Genomic DNA, 16311 nt, shown 5'->3' with positions numbered 1-16311 from the left:
ACACGGACACACACATGCACCCACACATGCACACACACATGCACCCACACACGCACACACATGCACTGACACACGCGCACACATGCACCCACACATGGACACACACATGCACCCACACAGACACACACATGCACCCACACACACGCGCACACATGCACCCACACACGCACAGACACATGCTCACACACGCACGCGTACACATGCACCCACACATGGACACACACGTGCACACACACACGCGCACACACACACACGCGCGCACACATGCACACAGACATGCACCCACACACGCACGGACTTCCACCCACACACACACATTCTCCCTTTCTCCCTCCCTCTCTAAAAGCCCAACATGAAACAGATTTAGATACAGATTCCAAACAAGAAAGAACTCACTGCTCAAGATCAGATGGTGAGCATTTGAGATCATTGAAGTGAATGCAACAGGCTAACCTTTCCTCACTTGCTATCCATAATCTCACACTTGCTGTCCAGGCCACAAGGAGAATTTCACGTGCCTGTGCCAACACACCACCAGGATTAAACACAATGAGCTACACACAGCACAGGTTTGGGCCTTTCTTGAGGAGTGCCTGCCACACACTATTGTGTCACGTGGGAAGCTCATTAGTCCACTTGAATGGGAAAGGAAAAGGGTAAAGAATAAACTGCATTATCTTTACATTCAACATAATCAAAGCATCCGTGACATTCACTTACGAGTACATCCGCTTTTCTCGTCTATGACGATACCACGGAAATTCCAGAAGCCTGGTTCACAACGGTCACACTTGAGACCACCCACTCCGGGCTTGCAGGAACACTGACCAGTGCTGGGGCTACATGTTCCACTGTAAGACCCATACTTATTACACCGACAGGTGCCTGTAAAAGATCACACCAATTACAACCTTCAAAAGGCGTATGGATGGGTACACGAATAGGAAGGTTTTACAGGGATATGGGCCAAATGCTGGCAAATGGGACTAGATTAATTTAAGATATCTGGTCTGCATGGGCGAGTTGGACCAAAGGGTCTGCTTCCATGCTGTACATCTCTGACTCTAAATCACATTGCCCATTTGTCTTCATGTTGACAATACAGCGACTCGATTTATTTCAGAATAGACTTTCAAAATGAGGACATAAAAATAACAAATGCATAGAAAACGTACTGAATCCTACAAAGAAGAACCGACGCACGTTACATAAAGAGATTGGGGAGGATTGGGGTGGGGGGGGAGCAAGCACATGGGAAGGTGGCAACATAACCTGAGGCTGCCTTGCCATTTCTCATCCCCCCCCACCCACCCACCCAGGCCACACTCCCAAAGGGGTAAGATGAGGACTGCCCGCAAGCAGTGGGCAGCTACTTTTTCAACAGTCAATGGCCCATTAAGACCTCATGTCAGAGGCTGACTAGAATTTTCCAATTGCCCTGCAGGCTGGCAGAGGTACACACCAGCTGGTGGCACATCGCCTAGAGGGTGGAACAGGACCCCAGGTGGGCATTGAAATCTATCCTCCCTTCTCACCAGTCTGAGCACAGCAGGGATCTCCCCCACCATACAATGGTGCCAAGGTTGTTCCATCAGTTCTTCTTTTTCAATCTTAAAGAGTTGAGAGAGAGGGGGCATCCATCTTGAACTGCCTCTCACTTGGAAAATTGAGTGTCAGCTCTGCCCCAGCTGGTGAGCTGGGTAACCATAGGAGCCCACCCATTGGCACCATCCTGCCACAGGATGGTGCCAACCTGGGCTGGTACTCAGGTGCCACAATTCCCAAAATCACAAGCTCGTCATAGTTCAATACTAGTGTCGCCAGCATCCCTGACATAAAATTATGCACCAACATTGCAGTCCCTCTGGGAATGAATATCCTCTTGATGAGGGAGATCCCTCAGCACAGAAGCACATCTTTTGTAATACTCAAATAAATAAAGCTACAGAATGCACTATAAAGTCTCACCAGGTTTGGCAGCTTCAGTGGAGACAGAAACAGAGTTAACGTTTCGAGTCCAATACATTTCTTCTTCAGAACTGAAGCAGACTGTAATTGGTGTCAAAACATTAACTCTGTTCATCCCTCGAGAGATGCTGCCAGACCTGTTTTATTTAGTAGAAGCAAAAACAGAAATTGCTGGGCAAACTCTGAGGATCTGGAAGCATCTCTGAAGGGAAAGCAACCAAACACTGGGCCCGAAATGTTAACTCTGTTTTCTTTCTCCACAGATGCTGCCAGACCTGCCGAGTTTCTCCAGCAATTTCTGTTTTTGTTTCTGATAATTGCGACATTTGTAGTTCTGCGTTTATTCTATATTTTTAAAATATTCATTCGTGGGAGGTGGGCATTGCTGACTGGACCAGTATTTGCTGCCCATCCCTAATTGCCCAGGAGAAGGTGGTAGTGGGCTGCCTTCTTGAACCATTCAAGTTTCTCAAGCACTTTCTGCCCTTATGTCAGATTCCCAGTATCCGTAGTATTTTGCCTCTTATCTTACTGGTAGAGTTGGTAGAGGAGATGGAGGTCTATGTGGCCCCAATTTAATGCACGCAATGCCCTGGTTGTGGTCTACCTTGTGGTTAACTAGTTCAGGTGCTATGCCTGACAGTCCATCCATAGTTGGGTACACAATAAAATCATAGAATCCCTACAGTGTGGAAACAGGCCCTTTGGCCCAACAAGTCCACACTGACCCTTGGAGTATCCCACCCAGGCCCATTCCCCTATAAGCCACCTAATTTACACATCCCTGAACACTATGGATAATATAGCATGGCCAATCCACTGAACCTGCACATCTTTGGACTGCAGGAGGAAACCGGAGCACCCGGAGAAAACCCACACAGACATGGGGAGAATGTGCAAACTCCACACAGACAGCTGCCCGAGGGTGGAATCAAACCTGGGTCCCTGGCGCTGTGAGGCAGCAGTGCTAACCACTGAGCCACCATAACACCTCCAATGCCCACGTGAACTGTGGGATATTCTTCCTGAGAAGCACCACCTGTAAATACTCAATGCTTCATCAGGAACTGAAGCAATTATAACAGAGACCATGGGAGTCATCCTGATAAGAGTATAAGTGTAACAAAACAGTGGCTCAAATCTTATGGTAGATTTTTGTCACTTTTTGCCACTGACTCTTGTCTGGTTGAGCCACCAATTATTGGATAACCAATCGCCGCACTCTGGGACAACAAAATTTCCAAGAATCCTGACTTACTCGGACAACCTGCGAGGCCAACTCCTTGGGCAGCAGTTACATTATCCAGACAACAGCCATAAACAGATTTGCTGCAGTGTTGCTGTGGGGCAGATGGTGGAATTGCAACTGTAGAAAGAGTGAGGGAAGTACGTTAAACAGATAATGTTTTGACACATTCTAATACAGATGTACCAGCTGGAAAATCAAGTAGCCATTTGGGTTTTATAGGATGAACACCAGACGTTTTTTTAGCCACCAAGATCTTGCTGCCCCTTCAGCAGTACAGCTATAGAACAGGACTCTAAGATGTTGCAGCAAAAGTAGGCCATTCAGCCCGGCTCCATCATTCAATGAGGTCATGGCTAATCTGATAATCCCCCACTCCACTTTCCGGCCTTTTCCCCATAAACCTTGATTCCCTTACTGATTAAAAATATCTCTCTCTCTCTCAGTTTTTAGTATACTTAATGACCCAGCTTCAACAGCCATCTATAGTAAAGAATTCCACAGATGCACAACCCTCTGATAGAATAAATTCCTCCTCATCTCTGGTTTGTATGTGCAACCTGAGATTGTTTGGATACATTGCCCTCCAGTCCTACACTCTCCCATAAGGGGAAACAACCTTTCCACATCTACCATGTCCAGTTCCCTAACAATCTTGTATGTTTCACTGCAGTCGCCTCTCATTCTTCCGAATCCCAATGAGTACACGCCCAGTCTACTCAAGCTCCTCCTCATGAGACATTCCATCCATACCTGGTATCAGCCTAGTGAACATTCTCGGGACTGCCCCTTATCTCAATAAATCTTCCCTTAGATAAGGGGCGGAAGACTGTTCCCAGTATTTCAGCTACGATCTGACTATCCCCTTGTATAGTTTCTTCTTACTTATGTGCTCCATTCCCTTTGAAAAACCAAAATTCAACTCTGAGTTATTTTTGGGTGGGTGTTTCCAGATCGTATACACAGAGTTATTATAGTTGGGATACAGGAAGATGCAGCAGGTTGGAATTAGGTGCATGGAATTTGAAAGCAGAGGTTCCTGTGGTACATTTTTAAGCTGGTTTCAGTAGCGTGAAAAGATGCTTCCAGTGATCAGCTGACAGTGTCAACTGCTGAAGCTGCAGTCAAGGTATCGGGAGGGCAGAGTGCACGGTTTTATCTCAGAATTATTAAGGCACAGCAAAGAGGCCATTCAGCCCCTCGTGTCTGTGCCAACCCTCCACATGAGCATCTGAATTAGTGCCATTCGAATCCCCCCACCCGTCTCTTCCCATACAATCCCGCACAATCTTCCTTTAAGATAATAAACCAAGTTCCTCTTGATTGAACCTGCTGCTACCACGTACACAGGCAGCACATTCCAGATCTAGGGGCGGCACGGTGGCTCAGTGGTTAGCACTGCTGCCTCACAGCGCCAGGGACCCAGGTTTGATTCCACCCTTGGGCGACTGTCTGTGTGGAGTTTGCACATTCTCCCTGTGTCTCCTCCAGGTGCTCTGGTTTCCTCCCACAGAAAAGGATATGCAGGCTAGGTGGGTTGGCCAGGCTAAAATTGCCCATAGTGTTCAGGGATGTGTACATCAGGTGGGTTATGGGGGAAATGGGTCAGGGTGGGATGCGTTGAGGCTTGGTGTGGACTTGTTGGGCTGAAGGGCCTGTTTCTACACTGTGTAAGGATTCTATGAAATCTCAGGATTGCCTTAATGGAACCTTCCAGAATTCAGGCAGAGATGGTGGAAGGGATCCAGAGGTCTGCAGGTCACCAGGAAAGGGGAAAATAAAAGGTGCTTGGTCAGCAAGGGCTTTATATTGAGAAGGTGGGACCTGTAATTTGTCAGAAGGCCTTTATGCCAGTTGCCCGTTTGCAGACTCCCAGCTTAGTTCCTAGACAAATGGAAGCTTTCAGCGTGGAATTGGTGTATACGATAGGGAAACACCCATCCAAAAATAACTCATAGTTGAATTTTGGTTTTTGCACTGAAAAAAGACAATCATGACTTAGTAGCAAATGGGGACAACAAGATATTCCAGTGGTTTATAAAAACCCTGCTCCCTTTCTAATTAACCTATCCAGCCATACTCAAAGCTGGCTGTATTCAAGTTTTGGTTTAGTCCTGTGCTTTTAATGCAATTAAATTGCACTTCACAGAACTTCAAACGATTTAAGTAGGGAAACAGCTGATCCCAGTCATTTCCAGCCCACACTGCATCTGGTCCTCCAGTCGAATCAGATTCTAAATCAGCTTCTACAGGCTGCTTGAAAGCAAATTTAAGAAACATTGATAGACAAAAAAGAAATGCTCTGGTTCCACAGTTCTCTCTGATCTTGGTTCAAAGTCTTAACAACAGATTGAAAGAACATTTCTGTAAGGGCATGGATCTTCAATCCTACCGCTGATCAGGACTCTGTGTGTTAACACAAGTCGTGATGCTGCCTGACATTTCTGGATCGGGTTTCCATACCAATCTGAGTCATATTCCATAATAATGTCACAAGAGTGCAGTGATTATGCTGGGTCAGTTAACTTCTGTTTCTTCGTCAAAGCATTTTTCTTCATTAGCCTTACAAATTTAATCATAGATTTTGACTTTTTATCTGACTGAATGACAAATTCAGTGTCACTAATGGTAACACTTCCTTCAGTCTCCTCAGAGGCATTCTGAACTCTTCTGAATGGGAAACAGATTGATGCTGGAGAGGATATGAGAAGGTTGTGGCCAAGTTGAAACAGCATAATTCCATTGAGGAGCTGAAGGTGTTCCTTTATTATTCGTTAATGGTATGTGGGCATCACTTGCTAGGCCAGCATTTATTGTCCATCCCTAATTGCCATGGAGAGGTGGTAGCAAGCTGCCTTCTTGAACTATTGCAGTCTTCGGGATGTGGTTACATCAGGGAGAGAATTCCAGGATTTCATCCCAGTGACGGTGAAGGAATGAGAATATACCTCCACATCAGGATAGGGTGGGACTTGCAGATGATGGTGTTCCCATGCATCTTCTGCCCTTATCCTTCTCACTAGTACAGATTGTGGATTTGGAAGGTGCTGTCAAAAGAGTCCTACCGAGTTGCTGCAGTGCAGCTTATAGGTGGTAGGTGTCCCAAGTGCCAGAATACTAACAATGCAGTTTATGATTCACCACAAGCCTGAATTATACCTCCATAGTTTCACCAGATATTTTGATAACTTTCCCACATTAGTTTAAAACTGGTCTCACCATTAGCACCTCCTAACATTACGACATTAAATACTCAGTAATTTTAATATTTCTTTTCTTTGTCTGACATGTTAATTAGCATTAAGTCCTCCTATCATCACTGCAAGGTATTTTTGAGGGAGTTCTGCCTAGTGTGATGAAGTTGGATGAAAACCGCAACCGAAGATTCTTCAATTCGGCAATAATTTTGCATTTAGATAGCCCTTTAACTTGGTATAAACAGCAGCCCAAGGGACTTCACAAGAGCTAATTCACAAAGAAACCTGGACATGAAACCCCACAATGAGATATGAGACCAAGTGGCCAAAAATGTGGTCATAGCGGCAGGTTTTAAGGGACACTCTTAAAGGAGGAGAATGAGGTTTAGAGGTGGAGAGGCTGGGCGAGGGGAAACAGGGATGTTCCGAATTTACTAGGTAAATGCACAGCCACTAAGGCAAGGGGACTACAACAGAAGATATGCATAAGGCCAGAGTGAGAGGAGTGCAGTAATCTCAGTGTGTGGAAGACTGGAGTAGGTAAAACAAAAATGTTAATTTATTTCCTCTTATTATTTTGCGTTCCAATGTCTCCAATTGCACATCATACCATGGACACGGAGGGCACTGAAGCCTTTCCATTTTATGAGAGGATGATCCTGAATATTGATGATTAATTCTGATGTCACATCCATGCAAGAACATTCATGAAAAAGCACATTTGCTGGTGGCGATATAACAAACATTTGACCAAACAGTTGTTGATATTGGCAGGAAGGACACACACACAGCGTGGAAAAATAAACAGACTGTCACTCCTTCACAACAGCTGGCCAAAGATCAAGAGCTTGCCTCGGCATCTAACCCCTGAAGTACATTAGAAACACATCTCTAGGTATCTTTGGTGAGTTAAATTACTTACCCACTGTTGCTGCACTCCATTTTAAAGGAAAAGTTAGAATCCCTACAATGCAGAAAGAGGCCATTCGATCTATCTAGTCTGCACTGACCCTCCAAACAGCATCACACCCAGATCTACCCTGCCACCCTATCCCCGTAACCCCGCATTTACCTTGCTAATCCACGTAACTTAGACATCGCTCAACATTATGGGACAATTTAGCCCCTTCCCACCTCAAAGGAGCACTTTGCTCACGTTGGATGGACAGGTGGCAGCAGGGTGGGGGGTGCTGCTTCAGGAGGTGGCAGGGTGGATTCTGCCTACCACCCTTTAATTGAAATGGCTACGCCAGCAGCAGCTGCTACCAAGTACAACATGTCCCCACCTCAGGTCCTGGCATCACCCAAAGCAGGTCTAGCTCCCCGATTTCGGTTCTGACAGTGGGACTGTCTGTTGACTGAGCAACACCCAGCTGAAGGGCCATAGGATCGTGGTCAAGTGTCCTAAATCAATCCCAAGGCCTGTATGACAGATCATTAGATTACAACAAATGGGTGAAAGGGGCACTCACCCTCACAGGCGTTAGGCATGATGACATGAAGGTCCTTTTGCATGGTACAGCGCGCCATCCTCAGTGCACACTCATTGTCATAGGTTACCCCATCAGACCCACAGACCTAGCCAGACAAAGAGAAGGGAGTCTCACATCAAAAGGTAGAAAAAAGGACAAATACTTTCAAAGGAAAAGTACTAAACCCTGTTAAAAAGTCAGAAATCCTGTTAAAAAATAGCACTAGGTAAGTTGAAACATCTGTCTCAAGTATCATCCCCAGCATGATTTTAAAGGAGGACAAAGCCTTGAACAGAAATACCGCTGACAGGAATAAAAGGAACTTTGTTCAATTCACAAACTTAACAGCATAATTTCTTTTAAAAAAAGCTTTTCTCTCCTTTTTGAAGAGTAAGTTCTTTCTAAAAGATGTTCTCTCCATTTGCTTCAGGCTATTGGCAACACCTCCAACAAGGCTTTCCAGATTAAAAATTCCACAAGGCCACAGCTTGATCTCTTCCCACCACCAGCCTCACCACCCCCCTCCCCCCACCAGCCCACTGCAGGAGGCCAGAAAGTAATTTGAATATCTGTAGAAATTCCGATGGAGACGAGGGGAGCAAGTTATAAATTCAATAACGCAGTGACTGCGAGACGCAATCTCTTGTGGCAAGAACAGTTTGGATCCAAAAGAATTTACATTTGGCTTCTCGCCTCTATTTTAGGCACTGAAGGTCACACCACGTTCAGTCATTTTATGGAAAGTAAAAATTATTCGTGTCTTGGGATCTTCGACGTGCACCTGAACAGGCGGATGGGGCCCCAGTTTAACATTACGACCGGAAAATAGAATCTCTGGCAGATCAGTGCTACAGTGGTAAATGTCAGCTGATACTGAAGTATCAGTCTAGCTTACGCATTCAAATGCAGGAATTGGGCCTGAATCCTTTTGATTCAGAGATGAAACAGTTGCCACTGAGCGAAGCAGACAAAGCATGCATTGCAAAAGTCACTTGCCCTGGTGAGTGTCAAAAAAGAATAGTACAGTGGTATTGAATGGAAGTGGCATTGATTTATAGAAGCTGTAAATCTAACCCGGTGCACTTGAAAGCTATGGGTAATAACTTAAAGAGGTCTTAACAAAATGGACCTCAAATTGACGGGTATGGTTATTGAAAAAAGATCAATGCGAGCTCCAGTATACAACAGTAATGTCACAGTTGGCACCTCCCATTAATCTCCCTGGCCACCGCAAAGGAGGAATGAAACAGAATCTAGGCCCATTCTGAGACACTGGACTCAATTATTACATTGATATGTAGCACAGAGACAGCCCCCTTATCACCATCTGGATCCACGCCAGTAAAGATGTTGGAGCTTCTTGCACCTTGCTTTGTCTAACCCTAATCAGCACACCCTTCTGTTCCTTTGGCCCTTATATAATCGTTTAGATTGCCCTTAAAGATATTGCTCAGTTCAGCTACTCCATGTGTGGATAATTGCACATTCTCATTGTTCTCAGGGTAAAGAGATTTCTCCTGAAGCGGAGATTGAGAAAAATGGATTGATTCATCAAGTAACTGGGCTTAAAATTTGTTCTGCTCTTAAATTCGCAAGTGATAAACCCCAAAACTGGTCACGCTTATCGTACAGGAATGCAATTCTTCCCTTCGGGAAAGGTACGTTTTAGCAGCAGGCTCATCATATTGGAAGATATTAAAATTCAAGTTTCTAATTAAAGGCTCTTTAATTCTATACCAAAGTAGCCTGAAGGACTGAGTGGCAGCCTCTGTAATTTATAAGTGCAGGAACAATAGGGTGCCTTATCATCAATCATCAGAGCGCTTTTGTTTTCAAAAAGGAGATCAGGGATAAAGGAATCACTTTTCATGACACTATTACAAAGCTTCATCTTAATTTGCTGAGCTGCCTGTGGCAGTGGCGAAAACCAGGACAGTCGTTACTCACAGGATTCCGAGGGACATTGCGACAGAGGAATTCACAAACACAGCGGTCGTCTTCCGCGTCCTCATCCCACATTCCTCCATATTTCCGGCATCGTTCCTGCTCACATTCATTGTCCTCACCTGATCCCGACCCTCCAGAACCGCATTCTGACAACAGCAAAAAGACAGGCAGAACACTGCTGAGAAAGCGTGGCTCAGAAAACGATGGGAAAGGCGTTGGGTGCAATTTAACCAAGAGGGCAGGATGTTAGAACAGTCCCGTCCTCAAGCCACCAGGATCCCCCCTTTGACTGAGTTTTTAATCTGCTCTCTTCAGTGGGCAGCAAGAATGGTCAATGTTAATGGAGACAACAAGGTGTAGAGCTGGATGAACACAGCAGGCCAAGCAGCATCATAGGAGCAGGAAGGCTGACATTTCGGGCCTAGACCCTTCATCAGAAATGGGGGAGGGGAAGGGGGTTCTGAAATAAATAGGGAGAGAGGGGGAGGCGGATAGAAGATGGATAGAGGAGAAGATAGGTGGAGAGGAGACAGACAGGTCAAAGAGGCGGGGATGGAGCCAGTAAAGGTGAGTGTAGGTGGGGAGGTAGGGAGGAGATAGGTCAGTCCAGGGAGGACGGACAGGTCAAGGGGGCGGGATGAGGTTAGTAGGTAGGAGATGGGGGTGCGGCTTGAGGTGGGAGGAGGGGATAGGTGGGAGGAAGAACAGGTTAGGAAGGCGGGGACAAGCTGGGCTGGTTTTGGGATACGGTAGGGGGAGGGGAGATTTTGAAGCTTGTGAAATCCACATTGATACCATTGGGCTGCAGGGTTCCCAAGCGGAATATGAGTTGCTGTTCCTGCAACCTTCGGGTAGCATCGTTGTGGCACTGCAGGAGGCCCAGGATGGACATGTCGTCTGAGGAATAGGAGGGGGAGTTGAAATGGTTCGCGACTGGGAGGTGCAGTTGTTTAGTGCAAACCGAGCGTAGGTGTTCTGCAAAGTGGTCCCCAAGCCTCTGCTTGGTTTCCCCGATGTACAAGAGGCCACAACGGGAACAGTGGATGCAGTATACCACATTAGCAGATGTGCAGGTGAACATCTGCTTGATGTGGAAAGTCTTCTTGGGGCCTGGGATGGGAGTGAGGGTGGAGGTGTAGGGGCAGGTGTAGCACTTCCTGCGGTTGCAGGGAAAAGTGCCGGGTGTGGTGGGGCTGGAGGGGAATGTGGAGCGGACAAGGGAGTCACGGAGACAGCGGTCCCTCCAGAAAGCAGATAAGGGTGGGGCGGGAAAAATATCTTTGGTGGTGGGGTCGGCTTGCAGATGGCGGAAGTGTCGGAGGATGATGCGTTGGATCCGGAGGTTGGTGGGGTGGTACGTGAGGACGAGGGGGATTCTATTTTGGTTGTTATTGCGGGGACGGGGTGTTAGGGATGAGTTGCGGGAAATGCGGGAGACACGGTCGAGGGCATTCTCAACCACTGAGGTGGGGGAAGTTGCAGTCCTTGAAAAACGAGAATATCTGAGATGTACGGGAGTGGAATGTCTCATCCTGGGAGCAGATGCGGCGGAGGCAAAGGAATTGGGAATAGAGGAGTAGGCTGGTTTTGCTAAAACTAATCATGGCACTGGTCAGACTACAGCTGGAATACTGTGAATGATTTTGGGCCTTTTATCTAAGGAAAGATTGTATATCTTTGGCATATTACTGGCATTGGAGTCTAGAGAAGGTTCACTAGGCTCAAACCAAGTATGGTGGGACTGTCTCTTATGAGGAGGAGGTTGTGTAGATTGGGCCTGTGCTTATTGGAATATATATGATTGCAAGCCGACTTTACTGAAACATACAAGATTCTCAGGGAACTTGACACGGTTGATGCAGAAAGGTTGTTTTCCTTTGTGGGAGAGTCTAGGACCAGAGGACATGATCTTAGAATAAAAGGTTGCATATTTAAAACAGTGATGAGGAGGAATTTTTCTCTCAGAGGATAGTGAATCTGTGGAATTTTTTTACCAAAGAGGGCTGTGGAGGCTTGTCCATTAAGTATATTCAATCAATCATGAAATAAATAGATTTTTAATCAGTAAGGGAATCAGGGTTGTGGGAAAAAGGCAGGAAAGTGGAGTTGAGGATTATCAAATCAATCATAACCTCATTGAATGGGGGAGCAGGCTCGATGGGCTGAATGGCCTACTTCTGCTCCCGTGTCTTATTGTCTTGTCACTTCCTGTCCTCAAGTTCAATTCCTTCCATAGTTCAAACCTTTCCCCTCTGAAGAGCTCTGACCAAAATAAGTGAACACAGGAGATGCATCATTAAAATGTCTTCACCTTTGCCAAAGGTTTATTGCACCACTAGGCTTTCAGCCACCTTTAGAATTAGCAACTTGTTTTCTAAGGCTATGTTTAATCATTCTTGCAAATGACTTGTTAATTTAAAATGAACACACTTTGTTTAAAAAAAAGGGACTTTGCATCCCAAATTTAGACCAGTCATTGTACATCATTCACAACGAACCAGGTCTTTGTGTTGCAAACATTTGTATTTCCTACCATAATGGAACAATCAATCTCATATGGATCACTAGGTATTGGATAACTTACCGTTTCCTCTATATTACATTAAAGATACTTTAAGTCATCCTGTACATCTCTGAATATCTCAGGAACAGTATTTAGGGAGCAGTTACCATCAAACTTCTACCCTTTCTATCATTCCCAACACATGAGCAAAGATCAATTGCTCACATTTGTGTTTAAATCTAATCTTTCTAGTTGTATCTTGCTTTTTTTGATACCTCACTATAGTTTGCTTTTGATGCCTAATGTTGAAGAGGTTTGAGGAGCCAGTGTGGAATCAGTCTATGAAGCATTCAGAGTAATCATTTAAAGGTTGGTTGACAAAGCTGTTCCTTCTCAAATGCCAAGGGTGAAAATTCCACAGCATCACGTAAATCACAGGCTTGCTTATTGTTTCCTGAACCTTCGAATCAAAGGAGATTATATGACATGACAAGGGTAGTGAACTAGGAAATTTGAAATGAAAAGAAGTGGGTTATCTATCTGCGTGAGCACTGCATCAGAAGATCTGTGTACGACATGCTTTACTCTACTCTGTCCATTAACACCTGGGTAGAAACTCACTGTGAACAACTTTCCACTTGAACTGCAATGAATCTCATTAAATATCTCCAAATACGGGACTGTCGGCATGGATAGTGACAGAATCTTTGAGCTCAGGACTGAATACTGAGTTGATTAGCAGGAGGAATACTGTATTCAATTCTGGTCTCCCTGCTATAGGGAAGATGTTGTTTTAAACTTGAAAGGATTCAGAAAAGATTTACAAGGATGTTGTCAAGGCTCGGAGGGCCTGAGTTCTAGGGAGAGGCTGAATAGACTGGGGCTATTATTCCTGGAGCATCGGAGACCGTGGGGTGATCTTATAGAAGTTTATAAAATTATGAGGGGCATGGATAGGGTGAATAGTCAAGGTCTTTTCCGCATGGCAGGGGAGTCCAAAACTAGACAGTATAGGTTTAAGGCGTAAGAGGAAACATTTAAAAGGGACGGAGAGGGTTGTGCATGTATGGAATGAGCTGCCAGAGGAAGTGTTGGAGGCTGGTACAATTACAACATTTAAAAGGCATCTGGATGGGTACATGAATAGGAAGGGTTTCGAGGGATATGGGCCAAATGCTGGCAAATAGGAGCAGATTAATTTAGGATATCTGGTTGGCATGGGAGAGTTGGACCAAAGGGTTTCTTTCCGTGCTGTACATCTCTATGATTCCATGACTTTAAGCAAAATCATCCTGACCTTTTTCCAGAGCAGTTGATGAACTGCCTCTCCCTGCATTGGGAAAGTTTCATTAGGGTGGGGAGGAGGCTTCCCATCACAAAACCAATTGGAAGTAACACTACACTTCACCAATTCCCTATGGAGCTGGTCTGGCAGTATTTGGGACGTGAGGTAAAAAGCTGAACTTTAATCTGCAAACAGCCCTTCCTACCCTTGACAAGTTTTCGACGGAAGGGGGTGGGTTGGAGGAAAACGAATAATTTTGTATGTAGATGCATTTAATCAACTGCACCATTCAAACTTGTATTGTGATGAGTAACGTCTTGCGACTTAATGAGGACCTTTTAGCAGAATGGGAACACTAATAAACCTGTCTTCATCACTCCAGCCATAATTTGCACTGTCTGGAACTTGGCTTCGGTGGCCTGATGAGTCTATCACATTGTCAAGGACAATGCACTTGGCAGAGAACTGGCTCCCAATCGCTTTGTGAAGTGTTTCCCACAAGGGATGATTTTCCACTGCTTAGATGCAGACAGTCAATGCACGACCTACACAAGTAAATTTAACAATAGCGCGGAGCAGCTGCACTGAAGAATTTGATAGTTGTTTCCTATGAAAGCCTGCTCCAGAAACAAAGTGCTCGAGTATCATAGCACACCAGAGTCTGCTTATACGATAGGTGTTAGAATAAACCTGCAGCGGAGCAGTGGAGAAAGTGAACAGCACACGCTATCCTCTGAGAATTGAAAACCAATCACGAGTGAAATTTAATGCCCCAGCCCTAAGGCAAGTTTGGCGTCGGTGAGGGGCGACATTTAATCAGGTGGGAGGGTGGCAGCTGGAGTTCCCTCTGCCTCCCTCTCACTGCCCCAATTAAATGCATGGCAAGAGGGCTTGGGACAGCTTTCCTGAACTGGCACCTACTGAGGCCCCAAAGTGGGTGTTTAATGTTCCCTTAAGGGCCTCTTCCGGTCCCTGCATGGAATCCGCCAAGTGGGAGGCATAAAAAGCACAACGCTGTAGGGTACTCTTGCCTGATTGAGGAACCTGGCAATCATGCAGGGGAGTGCCCTGGCAGTCGCCCTCTTTCACTAACATCTCTTGCCATTATTCACCTGTGTCTGCATCCCTGTGATGCTCAGCCTTGGATGGGTACTTGTAGCAGCCATCACTTCCCTGGAGTTGCTGTTGAGCAAAGGCAAGCTGAGGTTTCTGTCTATAGTGTCCTTCATCTTGAGGAAGACCAACATCTGTCTAGTCAAGTGCCTGATGGAATATACCGGATTTCCTCAGAAAAAAATTGTCTTTGCAGGGGTACCACTGGCTCTCCATCTTGTAGATGAGATCCCTCCATTAAATATTGTTGACGACCTTTTTCTTCCTCTTCATACTACGACTTGTCCCCACTTGTTTTTGTCCACAAATCAAAACACTCATAATCTGATCATATCGTTTAAAAAAGGGGAACTTTCTGGCCTAATTCAATCGCACAAGCCCAATATCTCATCTTCTTCATGGTTACCCTCAGGGCAGCACGGTGACTCGGTAGTTAGCACTGCAGCCTCACAGCACCAGGGCCCTGGGTTCGATTCCACCCTCAGGTGACTGTCTGTGTGGAGTTTGCACATTCTCCCCGTGTCAGCGTGGGTTTCCTCTGGGTGCTCCAGTTTCCTCCCACAGTCCAAAGATGTGCACACTAGGTGGATTGGCCATGCTACATTGCCCATAGCGTTCAGGCATGTGTAGATTAAGTGGAGTTTAGGGGGATGGGTCTGGGTGGGATGCTCTGAGGGTCGGTGTGGGCTTGTTGGGCTGAAGGGCCTGTTTCCACACTGTAGGGATTCTATGATCCAGGGCCTTGAGCTGCATTGGCAGAGTGAGAGAGACAGGCAGAAAAGAAGCTAACAACAGGGTATTTTGAAGTACCAAAGGTTGCTCGACAATCCCAATTATAGCAAAATCTGATTGTCAGATAACTGGATAATGTCAGAAAAGTTAGAAATCATTAAATATAATCAGAAAACACTGAAATAAAACTCAGCAAACCAGGCAAAATCTATTGAAAAGGAAACAGAGATAAAATTACAACTCGGTGACTTTTCACTCGCAAAATGTGTTGTGGGCTTGTGGATGATTGATTCTCTAAGTTCTAAACTGGGCAGATCAGAAATAGTGGAGCCATTAAAGATGGAGCTCCATGCATTCAACTTTGGAGGAATCAGAAAGTCTTAACAGTCTTTCAGTCTCTGGAAGTTGAACAGATGAAGCACACTCTCAGGAATATTTTGGCTATGTATTGATCCTGCTTGATGGACAATAACCTTTGCTTGTTTCATCTATTGAATTTTCCTGATAAGTAGTTGACAATTTGATGAGAAGGCAGTGCCAAGCTTGTTCCATTAATGGACACAGCTTCAGAACTGTAGGGCAGCACCCCTCACTAGCCAAGTATGTTGCACAAGTTTACAACGGATACATACCATCATCACAAGAACCCTCTTCCACAACCTCGATTATCTTTTTCTGCTGGCAGGAGGCAGATTGTAGATCACACAGGTGCATGTACGTGACCCCATCGCTCCCACAGACTGAGGAAATGGGTTGGTTTTCACACCGAGGACAGACACATTGGCCACCGACGCACTTTGCTCCAAACAAACAGATGTTGGAGCCGCATTGCTCTGCGAAATCGAACA

The 16311-nt window shown here is 45.5% G+C and overlaps 1 protein-coding gene across 2 annotated transcripts in view; it reads right to left on the bottom strand.

Moving 5' to 3' along the window:
• agrn (agrin) overlaps positions 1 to 16311 on the bottom strand; it is a 503633-nt gene that overhangs the window by 101496 nt on the left and 385826 nt on the right. For both annotated transcript variants that reach the window (XM_048614989.1, XM_048614990.1), the window contains 5 exons: positions 16096 to 16296; positions 9831 to 9976; positions 7884 to 7989; positions 3227 to 3334; positions 721 to 885 (listed from right to left, as the gene is read on the bottom strand). In XM_048614989.1, the coding sequence (XP_048470946.1) occupies positions 721 to 885; positions 3227 to 3334; positions 7884 to 7989; positions 9831 to 9976; positions 16096 to 16296 (726 nt within the window). The remainder of the gene's footprint in view (positions 1 to 720; positions 886 to 3226; positions 3335 to 7883; positions 7990 to 9830; positions 9977 to 16095; positions 16297 to 16311) is intronic.

This window comes from Rhincodon typus, chromosome 31 (assembly GCF_021869965.1).
Source record: "Rhincodon typus isolate 14 chromosome 31, sRhiTyp1.1, whole genome shotgun sequence".
Classification (NCBI taxonomy): domain Eukaryota; kingdom Metazoa; phylum Chordata; class Chondrichthyes; order Orectolobiformes; family Rhincodontidae; genus Rhincodon; species Rhincodon typus.
The sequence above is the reverse complement of the archived record's forward strand: the minus strand, read 5'-3'. Positions and strand labels throughout refer to the sequence as shown.